Source organism: Lontra canadensis, unplaced genomic scaffold, assembly GCF_010015895.1.
Source record: "Lontra canadensis isolate GAN:19392208 unplaced genomic scaffold, GSC_riverotter_1.0 scaffold106, whole genome shotgun sequence".
NCBI lineage: Eukaryota > Metazoa > Chordata > Mammalia > Carnivora > Mustelidae > Lontra > Lontra canadensis.
The window spans coordinates 5,103,649-5,118,226 of NW_022631100.1; the positions used below are offsets into that span (position 1 = coordinate 5,103,649).

A 14,578-nucleotide genomic window follows, 5' to 3' on the forward strand; every position below is an offset into this window, starting at 1 on the left:
CCTGTTGTCTTTTGCCTTTTGGTTCATGCATATTTTCAACACCAGCGATCCTAATCTCTAACTCAGAAAAAGCATCCCGTGGTCACCAATTAACCTTTTTCATTAATTACCCTGAAATGCTCCATTCTTCAAAACCTTATTTACACAAATGCTGAGAGTCTTTAATATGACTGTTTTAAAAAATACATTTAAAGGAAAGATAAAATCAACATTTATAATATCAACATCCAGAGATAGCCAATATCACTGATGTGATACATAATACATAATTAAGATCATATTAATAATTTCATTCCAGTTTTGAGCTTGAAACACCAGAGAAAAATTTCCAGTATCACCTGAAATCCCAAAATAGTAAACTCTAATGCCCTATTCTCTAAGGATAATGCCCCACCCTCTTAGTACCCCAAAGCTTATGCTGGACAACACATCTACTATTATATATGGATGTTGCTTTACATGAGGTAAACTTATTTTTTTGAAGACAATAATTTTATTCACAATCAAAAATCCAGGGAATATAAAAATAAAAATACTATAAAATCTAAAAAATAAAGGATTAAACTAGTAAGATACAAATGCTGCCCTAAGATAGAGAACATAAGATGATGCAACGTACCTATGTAAAAAAGTCTGGAAAAGGGTCAAGACAAAAAAAATTTGTTACAGTTTAGAGAAATGGAAATCACTTAGCACATACTAAATTTGAGGCATTTGTATTTAATGAGATTCTAAGGGTGCTTGGCTAAGTATTAGGGCACTGTGATAACTGTCATTTTAATAAAAAATATATAATTGGTCAGCTCCTGTCCACAGCTCCTAAAACCCTTAATGTTAAGTTTCCATCCACTTAATGACATGCCTGGGGGCTAAGGGCTCCTGCAGAACCCCAAATGAGGGCTGGTTGCCAAGGAAACCAACCATACAGGTTGGTGAACACGTGGAGATGCTGAGAGGGTGGCATGCCTTGACAGTGTATGGAAGTTCTACATCCCTTCTCCTATACCTTGCTCTGTGCATCTCTTCCATCTAGCTGTTCCTGAGCTGTATATTCTTTTATAATGAAGTGGTATCCCAGCAAGTAACTGTTCTCCTGAGTTTGGTAAGCCATTCTAGCAAATTATCAAACCCAAAGAGGAGATCATAGGAACCTCCAATTTATAGTCACTCCGAAGAACAGGTGACAAGGTGGACTTGCACTTAGCATCTGAAGTGGCATCAACCTTGTAAGACTGCGCCATTAACCTGTAGACTCTGAGGCAAACACCAGGTAGAAAAGTATCAGAATTGAACTGAATTGGGGGACACTCACTTGGTGTCCACAGAGAACTTAAGAATTGCTTAGCGTAAAAATCACTCACACAGGGGCGCCTGGGTGGCTCAGAGGGTTGGGCCTCTGCCTTTGGCTCAGGTCATGGTCTCAGGGTCCTGGGATCGAGCCCCGCATTGGGCTCTCTGCCCAGCGGGGAGCCTGCTTCCCCCTTCTCTCTGCCTGCCTCTCTGCCTACTTGTGATCTCTATCCATCAAATAAATAAATTAAATAAATACAGTTTTAAAAAATCACTCACACATCTGGTGGCCAGAAGTGTAAGAGCAGAGTGATGAATATAATGGAAGCAAGTGTTTCAGGCATCAATGCAAGACATGATAGTACTAAAAAAGAGAAGAAAGACAAAGGTGAACAATTTAGTGGAATTGGAAAGAAAAATTAATCTAAATTCACCCTTCAAACATGTTTCATAACTGGGAGCAGCAGCATCTAGAATAAAAGCATGAATCGGAGTCCAAAACTGTTTGGATATACGAAAAAAGTCTACAAAGATGAACTATCAGTATCTGAATGAATACTGATCATTACTTGGGAATAATAACCAAAACCACCCTAGACCATATCCTCATGAGTTTGGGGGTTATTAAAATTATAATACATACATACAATGGAGAAATGCTTGAAGCTCAATCCTTAGCCTATATTAATAGCAAGGCCATTCTCAACACAGCACGATGTGCCAAAACCCAGAGAAAATTTTAAAAACACTTAAACTTAAAAGGTAAAGTTTCAGGGGCGCCTGAATGGCTCTACCAATTGAGCATCCGACTCTCGATTTTGGCTCCAGTCATGGTCTCAGGGTCAGAGACTGAGCCCTGCATCATGCTGTATACTCGGCATGGAGCCTGCTTAAGATTCTCACTCCCTCACCCTTTGTCCCTTCCCCTGCTTGCATACACACTCAATCTCTCTCTAAATTAAAAAGAAAAAGAAAAAGAAAAAAAAAGTGAAGTTTCAGAATCCCAGAAGACTAAAATGTGAAAGAATTTGAAAATAAGAAGCCCCCTTCTATTGACATTTGTTTCGCTGCACACAGATGTCACTGGTACTTAGTGATCTGACTTGTGCTCATGATTTGAGAAAAATGTGCTAAAGTATTAAACTTAGTGTGTGAATTTTGTTTTTTAAAAGCTAATACAATTAAGGATGCCTGGGTGGCTCAGTCAGTTAAGCGTCTGCCTTCAGTTCAAGTCGTGATCCCAGGGTCCTGGGATTGGGCCCTGTGTTGGGGCTCCCTGTTCAGCGGGGCATCAGCTTCTTCCTCTCCCTCTGCCTCTCCCCTCACTTCTGCTCTCTCTCTAATGCATGCATTCTTTCCAATAAATAAATAAAATATTTAAAAAAATTTTTTAAATATAAGCCTATATAATTAGGATAGATTGTAGCTACCAAGACTATTTCAATCATCTGACATATTCAAATCTGAACAAAAGAATACTGGTATACTTTCAGAAAAAAAGTTAAAAAAAGAGAGTAGCAAAATTTAACATATATATGAAAACAAAAATGAGATACCCCTGTATATATCTATTAGAGAATCCAAAATCCAGAACAATGACAATACCCAATGCTGACAAAAATGTGCAGCCATAGGAACTCTCACTTATTCCTGGCAGGAAAGAAAAACAGAACCACCACTTTGGAAGACAACTTGGCAATTTCTTTTAAAAGTAAACATAATTTTAGCCTATGACTCAGTAATTATATTCCTCGGTAAACGTGTGTCTATACTAAACCATATGTATAGGAGCTTTATTCATAATTACTAACTTGGAAGCAACCCAGGTGCCCTTCAGTAGGCAAAGGGTGAACAGTATTACATCCAGACAATGGAATATTATTTAGTGCTAAGAAGAAATGGGCTCTAAAAACATAAAAAGACATGGATGAAACTTAAATGCATACTACTGAGTGAAAAAAGCCAATGCAAAAGGCTACATACTGTATAATTCCCAATTCTACGATATTCTGGAAAAGGCAAAACCAAAGAAACAGTAAGAACCAGTGACTGCCAGCGCTTGGAGATAGGAAATAGGATGAACAGGTGGAGCATAGAAGAATTTAAGGGCATTGAGAACACTCTGTATGACCCTATAATGATGAATACATGTCATTAAACAGTTCTCCAAACCCACAGAATGTACAAAACCAAGAGGGAATCCCAAAGTAAATTACAGACTTTGGGTGATTATATCATGTCAGGTTCATGAGTTATAACAAATGTATCCTCTCATGAGGGATGCTGATAATGGCGGAGGTTTTGCACATGTGAAGGCAAGGAGTACATGGGAAATCTCTGCACCCTCTTCTCACTTTTGCTATGAACTGAAAACTTCTGTTAAAAAAAAAAAGAAGTCTTTAAATATATATACACATACATACATATACAGATACATTCATTCTACGAGTTACTACCAAAAGCCAAGCTCATTTAGCCATATGAAGTATAAACTAAAAAGTCTTACCATACCACTACCCCATAAACATTAAGACATATTTAACACCTAAATTCTGTAATGTCAGGCAGGCTTAATTATAAGCTTTATTCAGTCCTCCGAGCATAACTTTTTTTTAAGTTGAAAAGAAAGCAGAAAACAAGCAAGACCAAAAGAAAGGAAGGAAGGAAGGAAGAAAGGAAAAAACTGGACTACAGGTGACACAATGAGATGGCTTATTTAAAAGCAAATGTAAATAGAAGTCAACAATACTGTGATAAGTTATAAATATAATGTAATATCTACAGTAACCCCTAAAAATCTATAAAGAAATGTACTCAAAACCACTATAAATAAGTAAAAATGAAATTCTAAAAAACATTCAAGTAACACATAAGAAAACAAAAAAAAAACAGAAAAGAAACATAAAACCAATAATAAAATGGTAGGCTCAAGGCATAACATTTATGTTAAATGTAATAATTATCACATTAAATTATATTAAATGTAAAATATCAGGACTGAATCTGGCAGAGTGAATAAAAAAAAAATCTCTGCTGTCTAGAAGAAACTCACCCCAAATATAATTATTCAGTAATTCACCTAACAAGGAAACAAAACCCAGTAAAAATGCAGAAAATTTTCATGATACATTTAAAAACTTTGTATGGCAGCATACAACTGCAGAAAACACATTCTTTTCCAACACAAATATTTCAAAATTTAACTAACCACCAGGTGACAGTGCAAACATATTCAAAGGAAAAAAGCACAAAGTATTTTCTGACAATATAATTAAAACAGAAATCAACAACAGAAAGACAACAAGAAAATCCCAATGTCCAAGTAGTAAGTTTACATCTAATTAACCCTCAGGCCTAAGAAGAACTATAATGAAAATTAGAAATTCTTTTAAACTAAGGAATAACAAACAGAATACCATACTAAAATCATTAGATGCAAAGGCCTTAAATCCTTGTATTAGGGGGGGAAAAAAAGTCCACATAATAATATGTATATCCAAGTTAACAAATTAGGAAAGGAACAATAAAATAAAACCAAAGTAGAACATTAGAAATTGTAAGGAGCATAAATTAGTAAAATGGAAAAAGATAAAAAAACAGAGACGATAAACAATGACAATAGTTGGTTCTGACTGAAACTGATACATCCCTGTCAAGACCTGATCAAGAAAAAAAGAAGAAAAGACAAAGCAGCAGTAAGAAGAGTAAGGAATGAAAAATATCAGTAAAAAGTTAATATTAAATAATTAATATCAAAACCAGGCGTCTGGGTGGCTCAGTGGGTTAAGCCTCTGCCTTCGGGTCAGGTCATGATCCCAGGGTCCTGGGATCAAGCCCCACATCGGGCTCTCTGCTCAGCGGAGTGCGTGCTTCCTCCTCTCTCTCTCTGCCTGCCTCTCTGCCTACTGTGATCTCTCTCTGTCAAATAAATAAATAAATAATCTTTAAAAAATAATAATTAATATCAAAACCAATATGCCAATAAGATGAGGAAAATTTAGATGAAACAGACAACTCCTAGAAAAAGTATAACATGTCACGGGTGACATTTTTAACAAAAACTGAATAAGCACAACTGTTGTGTAACAGTTATTTTGTTCTAGAATAACTGAATAAGCACATAAGTGAATCAATAGTTTAAACCTTTCTGCAAGCAAACAAATCCAAAGAGATTCTTCAGTAAAATATTTAAACATTCAGCAAAGATACCCTTCCTAGACTATATAAATCCTTCCAAAAAACAGAAAAAGATCCAAATCATTTTAACAATCTTTATAGCAAAGCTGAAAAAGATCAGTGTAAGAAAAAACTTACAGCACAATGTCACTAATGAAAATAGATGCAAAATCCTAAGCCAAGTATTAGAAAACCAAACGATATAGAGGTAAACATATGGCCAAATTTGGTTTACACAAGGAATACAAGTAGTGCAAACAACCATCCTGGTGGGGTTTCCTAGAATGCAAAGTGTTCAGTGATAAAACTAGAATATGCCTGAGCAAATCAGGATGGTTGATCACCCTAGGTGCAACGCTGATTTACCTTTTAATATTAAACCAATGTAATTATTCACATTAACAGAATTTTTAAAAAATAAGTATCACCTCAGACGTACAAAAATTTTGAAGAATATGCAATCCCCAATTATGATTAAAAGGAAAAATGTCCTCTTAGGAAACTGGGAATAGAAATTTACTTCCTTGAAAGATAAAAAGTACCTACAAAAAAACCTCCAGAAAACATCATACCTAATGGTGACACGTCGAAAGCTTTCACTTTGAGATCAGCACCAAGACTAGGATGCCCCGCTATCACCACTTCTATTCATCATTGTACCGGAAGTCCTAGCCAGCAGAGTAAGACAAGAAAAATAAATAAAAGATATAAGGTTCATAAAGAAAGAAACTAAACTGTTATTATTTGCAGATGACGGTGTGTATACAGAAAGACATAAAAGAATCTACAAATAATCAGAATTAATGAGAATTTAACAAGGGGGCTGGATACAAAATAATTATCTATAAAAATCAATGGTATTTCTGTATACCAGCAACAAACAGTAAGAAACTGAAATCGAAGACACATTGTTTTTAATAGTATAAAAAAAATGATGAAGACCTAAGAACAAATCTAAAACAAAGATATGTAAGAATAATACCCTGAAAAATATCAAAATTTTGAAAGACATTCTTAGGACCTAATTATAAACAGAGAAATACTACATTCATGGGTTGGAATACTCAATATTATATATAGATATGCTCTCCCAAATTGATCTATGGAGTCAAAGTAATCCTAATAAAAATCACAGCAGGTTTACCATGAAAATGTACTAGGTGGTTCTAAAATTTATATAGGAACAACAAGAGTCATAAATAGCAAGAATTTGCTAAAGAAGAACAGTAACTTCAAGTTCTAATATTTAATACATTGTAGTTCTGCCAAAAAGATAGACAAATACACCAGTGAAGCAGAAAAAAGAGCCTAGAAATGGACCCTCACATATACGGACACATTATGCATGACAGAGATTGTGCTTGAGAGCAATAGAAAAACGATGGGCTTCTTAATTAAGGATGCTTGGACAACCGGATATCCATATGAAAAGCTGCCTATCCCTCACATTATACACAATAATAAATTCCCAAGCAGATTATAATCTTAATGTGAAAGATAAAAAAATAAAGCTTCAAGTACTTAATATGGCAAAATGTCTCCATGACCTCAAGTAGGAAATTCCTTACCTAACACAACAGGCAAATTATAACAGAAAAGACCAATAAATTTAACTCTACTAAAAACAGAAACTTCACTGGTCAAGGACGTCATTAAGATAATGAAATAGCCCAATTAGATGAAGAAAATACTTGCTGAAGATAAAGATAGATAAGACAAAGAATTTTTATCTAGACTATATAAACAACAAACTCTTAAGAAAATCAACTAAGTAGAAAAGATGCAAAAAGTTTAAACAAGTACTTTATACATACACAAAAAAATCCAAATGGCAAACAAAAAACATAGTATGTTCAACCTCATTAGTCATTAGGAAAATGCAAATTAAAACCACAAAGAAAAAGCAATACATACTCTCAAGATTAGCTAAACTAAGAATTGTGATACCAAGTATTGGCAAGAATACAGTGCAAAAGCAACATGTATACAACACCTGTAGGAAGAGTAACAACTACAGCTACTCAGGAAAACAGTTTGTTATATGCTTATACATACATAAGATGTGTCCTATGACTCATCAATCCCACTCCTACACACATACCATAGCTACATATGCATACATACACCTGGGTACATATACAAGATAGCAGCACTGTTTGTGAATAGGCCAAAACTGAGAAGAACCCAAAAGTCCAACAACCACAAAACTGGGGTATATTCATTTAATAAAATACTATACACAAAACTAACCAACGACAGCCAAATACAACAATACAGATGAGCCATAACCTTGAGTCAGAGAACAGAACAAACATTACAAATTGCAGAAATAAATATACTGAAGTTAAAAAAACCAACTTATAAATACTTGGGCATCGGGGCACCTGGGTGGCTCAGTGGGTTAAAGCCCCTGCCTTTGGCTCGGGTCATGATCCCAGGGTCCTGGGATGGAGCCACTCAGGCTCTCTGCTCAGCGGGGAGCCTGCTTCCTCCTCTCCCTCTGCCTGCCTCTCTGCCTACTTGTGATCTCTGTCTGTCAAATAAATAAATAAAATCTTTAAACAAAAAAAAAAAAAAAAGAAAGAAAGAAAAGAAAAGAAAAAGAGTCAACAGGGGAAAATAACTCAAAAATTAAATGTAGGGTTCTAATAGCCCAAAAGGACTAGCAAGATGTGATACTGAAGTAAATAATAAGTATGTTAAATATGAAAAGCAGATTTAACTTCTTAGATTGATATATATCAATATCTAAACCAATACCCATCATAACCCTAATAAAAACTAAGTCTAAGATCACAAAGTTAATTTCCAATGTCTGAATGCTAATCTTAGAAAAATAAATTCAAAAGTAGTAGTTTGCCTCTTGGTCAGCCTGTATTTTGCTTGAATAAGTTCAAGTAAAAATTATACAACAGGAGATAAGAGCTCTAACAACTATATTTATTTTGAGGATTAAGCATGCAAATACTTAATAATATATACAAGAAAATATAGTCACTTTATTGTCTGTATTAAATTATGAGGTATTAATCAACTAATTTCCTAAAGTTTATTTTTTTATTTATTTGAGAGAGAGAGAAAAAAATCCACACAAGTGAAAGGAAGGGGTTGAGGAGGAACAGAGGAAGAGGGAAAGAGAATTTCAAGCAGGCTCCATACCCATGGAAGAGCCTGTCCCACCTGGATCTCATAACTCTGAGATCAGGACCTGAGCTAAAATCCAGAGTCAGACGCTTAACTGAGTCACCCAAGCACCCCTAGACTAAAGTTTATTATGATTACATAGCACTACTGTACCTAACTCCAATTATGAAGAAGTTCATAAAATTCAAAATAATTTTTAAATTTTTTTAAAAATTATAAATGTTTAAAGTCTGCTAACCTAGCACTAAACTTTTAAATTTGTATACTTTTGTTAACCTAGCTCCTCAGTCCCTTGTATAATTAAATACAAAACACTCAAAATCACTCAATCATGGATACATTAAAAAAAAAGAAAACCAAAATGTATTAATGACAATATAATCAGTGCACAGAAAAGGCACCAATATCCAGAAGTACTTAGAACTAGTGCACTTCTTGGTTAAATTGCCTACCATTAGAAAATATGGTTCAAGGGGGGGAAAAGAAATCATTTAATCACAAGGAAAAAAGTAAAGTTAAGCTGTAAAATTCTATAACACAATTAACCCAGATATTTAATGAATATAGAAACACTGATACTAAGAGCTATGTGATCAAACACAGTATCTCAGAAGGTATTACTCAAGGCCATCAGCCACCACATCAGAGAAAGAACAAATTCCTATCACCAGGAAGAGTTATTTACTAGGAAACAATTCTCTATTGATCTCTCCCATTTCAGAACATGCTGTCATAGCTTTTGTTCCAAATTACTTTTCAAGGATGTTTCTAAAGCAAACACCCTGGCAAGACAAAAATGGTGACTTTTTCCAGGACAAAGGACAGATTTGTTTTCTGATCAATATGATAAAAATGGTATCTCCCTGAAGGGCAAAGACTAAACAGGTTTTCCTGCAGACCCTTTTAAAAGACTGCGAATTTCTAAGCTCAGGGTTCCTTTGTTATTACATAAATCCACTATATGTGCAGCATTCACCTGAGCCCATCTCTACATCGCCCCTTTGGGACTTGAGGATAAGAGAAAAATATGCAAACATGCAGCAGCTGTACCAGATGTGCCATAATAAAGTCCTCTATTTCCAGCCCAGAAGTCTCATGGAACAGACAGCACAAGTGCAACTGTGACAGGCTAACTCATCAGCTTGCTAGTAAGGTATTAATCTCAGAATCTTCAGGGTTTGTTTTTTTTTTAGAGCTACATGCTGTATCCTTATTACCTGAGACATTTTCAAATCTAACAATTTTTTTGCAAGCATTAATAGATCCCTACAAAAGCAGTGAAAAACCTCAGGGGCTAATGAAAACCTTAAATAATACAGGACACAGATAATGACCAGCCATTTAATTTAACCCCCAAACATCCTCATATTTCAACTATACACTTAATTGAGTCATTTACTCATTCATTATCAGGTAATTTCCCATGTACTTAATCCCACTTTCAATGAGTTCAAAGTCTAAGGCAGAAAGAAGCATATGGAACTACTACAAAACAATTTCATTCTGTTTTAAAGTTGGGAAGTATGTATGAAATATGAAAAACCATCACTTCTCCAAAGAATTTTCTACAACAAAAAGATGTTGAGTATACATATTAAATTAGTGATTTTATTTGTACATCCAATATTTTCAGCTTTGCTATTCAAAATGTAGTCCAAGGACCAAGAATATCAACACCTGAAGCTTGCTAGAAATGCAGATTATGGGGCCTAACAGGATCTTCAGGTGATTCTCATGCATACTGAAGTTGAAAAAGTACCCAAAAAAAGAAAAAAAAAAAATTGAGAGGAATAAATTTTACACCTGATCTTGGCCAAAAGGCCAAGAAGCAACAGAGAGGAAGAAATTTTAAATTTATAGTGAAGATAATGTTTTTTTTCAGTGGACATATTAAAATCAAAATTATTAGCTCAGCAAAGCTTAAGGATGAGAAAAATAGTCATAAACCATGTAAAGAATATTTAGCTGTTAACAATATCATAATACAAAAAAATCCAATTTGAACAAAGTATGAAAAAGTTAAAAAAATAGACATCACAAATAATCAAAAAAGGGGAAATACCAAACTAAGATAATGTAAAGGTTCTGACAATGTACACTAACAGTACTTCATCAATATAAAGACATCTCTCATCTTTTTATTTTCAAAAATAATAGACAGCCTAGAACTTAGCACATTATATATTTTTATTAGCACATTATATATTTTTTAAATGACTAAAAACCTAATTAGACAACCTAAAATAAAAATGTAAGAGATTTGTGACAGTTAGGAATTTAAATATAAGACTGCTTTCAAAGTTATATCAGCATTGTCCCCATAGCACAGGATTTTACCTTTGATTTTCCCAGATTTTGTACAAGTCTGAAATGACTAAGGAATTTTATGAACGTTAAATTAGAACATTCTGATTATAAGATTATTAATTAAAAATTATCTTTTCACTATCCTTCATGTCTTATGCTTTCCAGGTTTTAAGTAGGTAGCTACATTTTTACTTGCATTTTCCCCCAGCATGCATTTTTGCCATAAGAAATATTTGAAACACTCTCTACTTGAGACTATATTATCTAAAGTTTCCTAAATTTTCTTTTCAGGGTGAAGGGTAGGCTGTCATTTGATAATTCCATTTTCTATTTTTTGCTGCTTTGAGGTAAGTCATTGTATTCAATCCTACAGAAAACTTCTCGCACATCTCCAAAAAGGGATTTTTAAAGTATCAAGTTCTAAGGTAAAAGAAGTTAAAATAACAAAGAGTTAGAAAACTGCCTACAACTTAAACACTTTTTAAGTGTTTAAATAAACTTTTTAGCATGTAATGCCTTTACAAAAATGGGGGAAAATGGGAACAGTCAGCAACAGTAAATGAGACATTATGTAAAACATACAAAATAATATACCTCTCTCTTATTTCTTCTTGCAACCTTGAGGAATTCCATAAGGATCTGTAGTTGGGCTGCATGTGATTCCTATAATAGAAAATTATAATTGTTCTTTTAAAAATATAACTACGAGTTCAAAGTTTTCTTTAACACCACAGTATAACCAGTATGAAGCAAATTAATGCATCCATTTAGCCTATTACTACTATTTAATCAGTTTTCCTATTTACTAACTGGCATTTTTAAAATCAAGCTATTTTCAGGGTGCCTGGGTGGTTCAGTTGGTTAAGACTCTGTGTTTTGCTCAGGTCATGATCCCGGGGTCCTGGGATGGATCCCGACATCAGACTCTCTGCTCAGTGGGGAGTCTGCTTCTCCTTCTGCCCCTCCCCCATGTGCACTCTCCCTCCCTCTTTCTCTCTGAAATAAACAAAATCTTTAAGGAACAAAAAAAAACTAGCCATTTTCCCCAAAACTAAAAGTAATTTTAAGAAATACAGCCATATGGGGTTTCCATGTCATGCTTTCCTTTCTCTTTCCTTCCTTTAAAATATTCTATCACTATTTTTGGCCATCTTATTTACTTTCTGTCTTAGTGCAGACCTCTTCGGGTTGGTTTTGTTGGGGGCTCTCTGTGCCTCCTGAATCTGGATTTCTCTTTCCTTCCCCAGATTCAGTAAGTTTTTAGCTATTATTTCTTCAATAAATCTTCTGCCCCCTTTTCTCATTCTTCTCCTTCTGGGATACCTATCAAGTGACTGTTATGCTTGACAGTCTCTCTGACTTCCCTGGGTCTATTCTCATTTTGTGTATTTTTCCCCCCTCATCTGCTCAGCTTGATTACTTTCCATTATACTGTCCTCCAGGTGGCTAATCCGTTCTTCTACTTCCTACTGGTTGCTATTTATTCCAGGTGGTCTATTTTTATTTCCATTTCATGAGTCCAATAGCTCTAACTCGTTCTTTTTTGCGTCTCCCATCTCTTGGTGGAGGATCTCATGGAGGTTCTGCACTCCTTTCTCAATTCTAGCGAGTATCTTTATGCACATTACTTTAACTTTTCTCTCAGACATATTACTCGTCTCCATTTTGTTTAGGCCTCTTGCTCTGATTTTGTTCTGCTCTTTCATTTAGGACATATTCCTCTCTTTCCTCACTTTGTCCATTGTTGTGTCTATGTGTTAGGAAAGTCAGCTACGCCTCCCGCACTTAAAAGTAGTGGCTTTATGAAGAAGAGGTCCTGCAGTGCAATGTCTCTTTTTCACCAGAAAATAGTGCTTCGGGATGTCTTCTATGTGTGTTGCTACAGGGGTGCCCTTTCATTGCGGTTGGGCTGTATTTGCCTTCACTCCAGCCTGCAATGGCTCTCTGCCTGTTGTGGGCAGAGTCTGGTGTGCCTGTGGTGTTAGTGGGCTGGTCCAGGATGGCCTTGGGCTTGAGCTGAGTCAGCGCAGGTATCTGCCAGAGATGAAGAGGCACCAAACTGCAGGCACTTTCCCTCTGTTGTCCCCTGAGAAGCTTTTGTTGGTGGGCAGGGCCTGCAGTCAGACCAGCTGCCTGCCCTCAGCCCACTGCTGGGGTCACAGTCAGACTGGTGTACAGTTATCTTCCCCTCTCCCTGGAGCAGGACTTACTTTGGAGTGACACTGACCCTTGTCTGGGCTGTGCCAACACTGCCAGGCTTGTGGCCCTGCTTTGATGGGATCCTGCCAAGAGTAATCAGAGAGTGGATCTGCTTCGTTGTGGCCTCTTATCTATATAGGGCTGCGGAGTGCGTTCTGCCAGTTTTCGGGTTGCTTTCTGGGTTATTTATGCTCAATGTAGGTGTTCTCTAGGTGGCCACACGCGAACAGGTGAACCCAGGATCCTCCTACTGTGCCATCTTTCCAGCAGCCCAACAAAATTGTATTTTCAATAAACCCCTATCAGTATATAGAAATAAACTATAGGAAAAAATATAGCACAAAGGCCGGGAGACGGGAAATGAAGTATGTTACTGTAAGATTCCTGTAAATATAAATAGATGAAGGGTATGACTTGAAGGCACAATGCAACAACAATTGTATTAAAGACCCAAAAGTGGGTCCGTGGGTGGCTCAGTCAGTTGATCATCAGCCTTCAGGTCAGGTTGTAATCTCATGGTCCTGGAAGAGAGTTCCACATCAGGCTCCCTGCTCAGCAGGAAATCTGCTTCTCTCTCTGCTCTTCCACCCGCCCCCTCATATTCTCTCTTTCTCAAATAAATAAAATCTAAAAACAAAACAAAAAATGAAAAACAAAAGCAACCACTAAAAAACAAAACAGAAACTTACCATGATAAACCCACAAAGCAAATAAAATGAATTCAAGAAAAAAATCCAATCTAAAATCATATAAATCATGTTGTCTGACCACAACACAATTCAACTAAAATTCAATTACCAAAATATCTATTTGGAAAAGTAGCAACATCCAACACACACACACACACACACACACACACACACACATCAGACTACTATCAGACTGGCAATAACTAAAAATGAGAAAATACCAGGTGCTCATATAGTACAAAAGAGCAACCTGGCAATATCTGATATGTTAAAATGTGCATGTGAATTCTATAAACAGTAATTTCATTCCTTAAAACACTAAGTGTATATACATGAGCACAAGGAAACATGTATAACAATATTAAATGTAATAATGACACTCACAGCTAAGAATTAGGAAGAACGTAAATATCTACCATAGGGGAACATATATGTTCATGCAATGGGTTACCATTAATAAGTTAATATGAACTAGATCTATATTTACCAACATAAACCTCAAAAAGTAAACAAAGAGGCATATGTCAAAAGGATAACTATAATATGAAACTTTGTATATAAACTTCTTTTAATTTTCTTTATTATTTATTTATTTTTGAGAGAGAGAGAAAGAGAGAACATGAGCACACACAGGAGCATGCCAGTGGCAAAGGGAGAGGGAGAGAATCCCAAGTAGGGTCCATGCCCAGCTCAGAGTCCAATTTACTTTACAAAGATTTATTTCTTTTTTTTTTTTTTTAAGATTTTATTTATTTATTTGACAGACAGAGATC

At 35.5% G+C, this 14,578-nt stretch overlaps 1 protein-coding gene across 5 annotated transcripts in view; it reads right to left on the minus strand.

The window, feature by feature from the left end:
• Positions 1-14,578, minus strand: part of COP1 (COP1 E3 ubiquitin ligase) — a 201,039-nt gene that overhangs the window by 176,763 nt on the left and 9,698 nt on the right. For 4 of the 5 annotated variants that reach the window (XM_032838827.1, XM_032838826.1, XM_032838824.1 and 1 more), the window contains one exon: positions 11,512-11,580. In XM_032838827.1, coding sequence (XP_032694718.1) covers positions 11,512-11,580 — 69 coding nt within the window. Of the gene's footprint in view, positions 1-6,038; positions 6,135-11,511; positions 11,581-14,578 lie in introns of those variants that run through there. The other variant, XM_032838825.1, reaches the window with a different exon arrangement.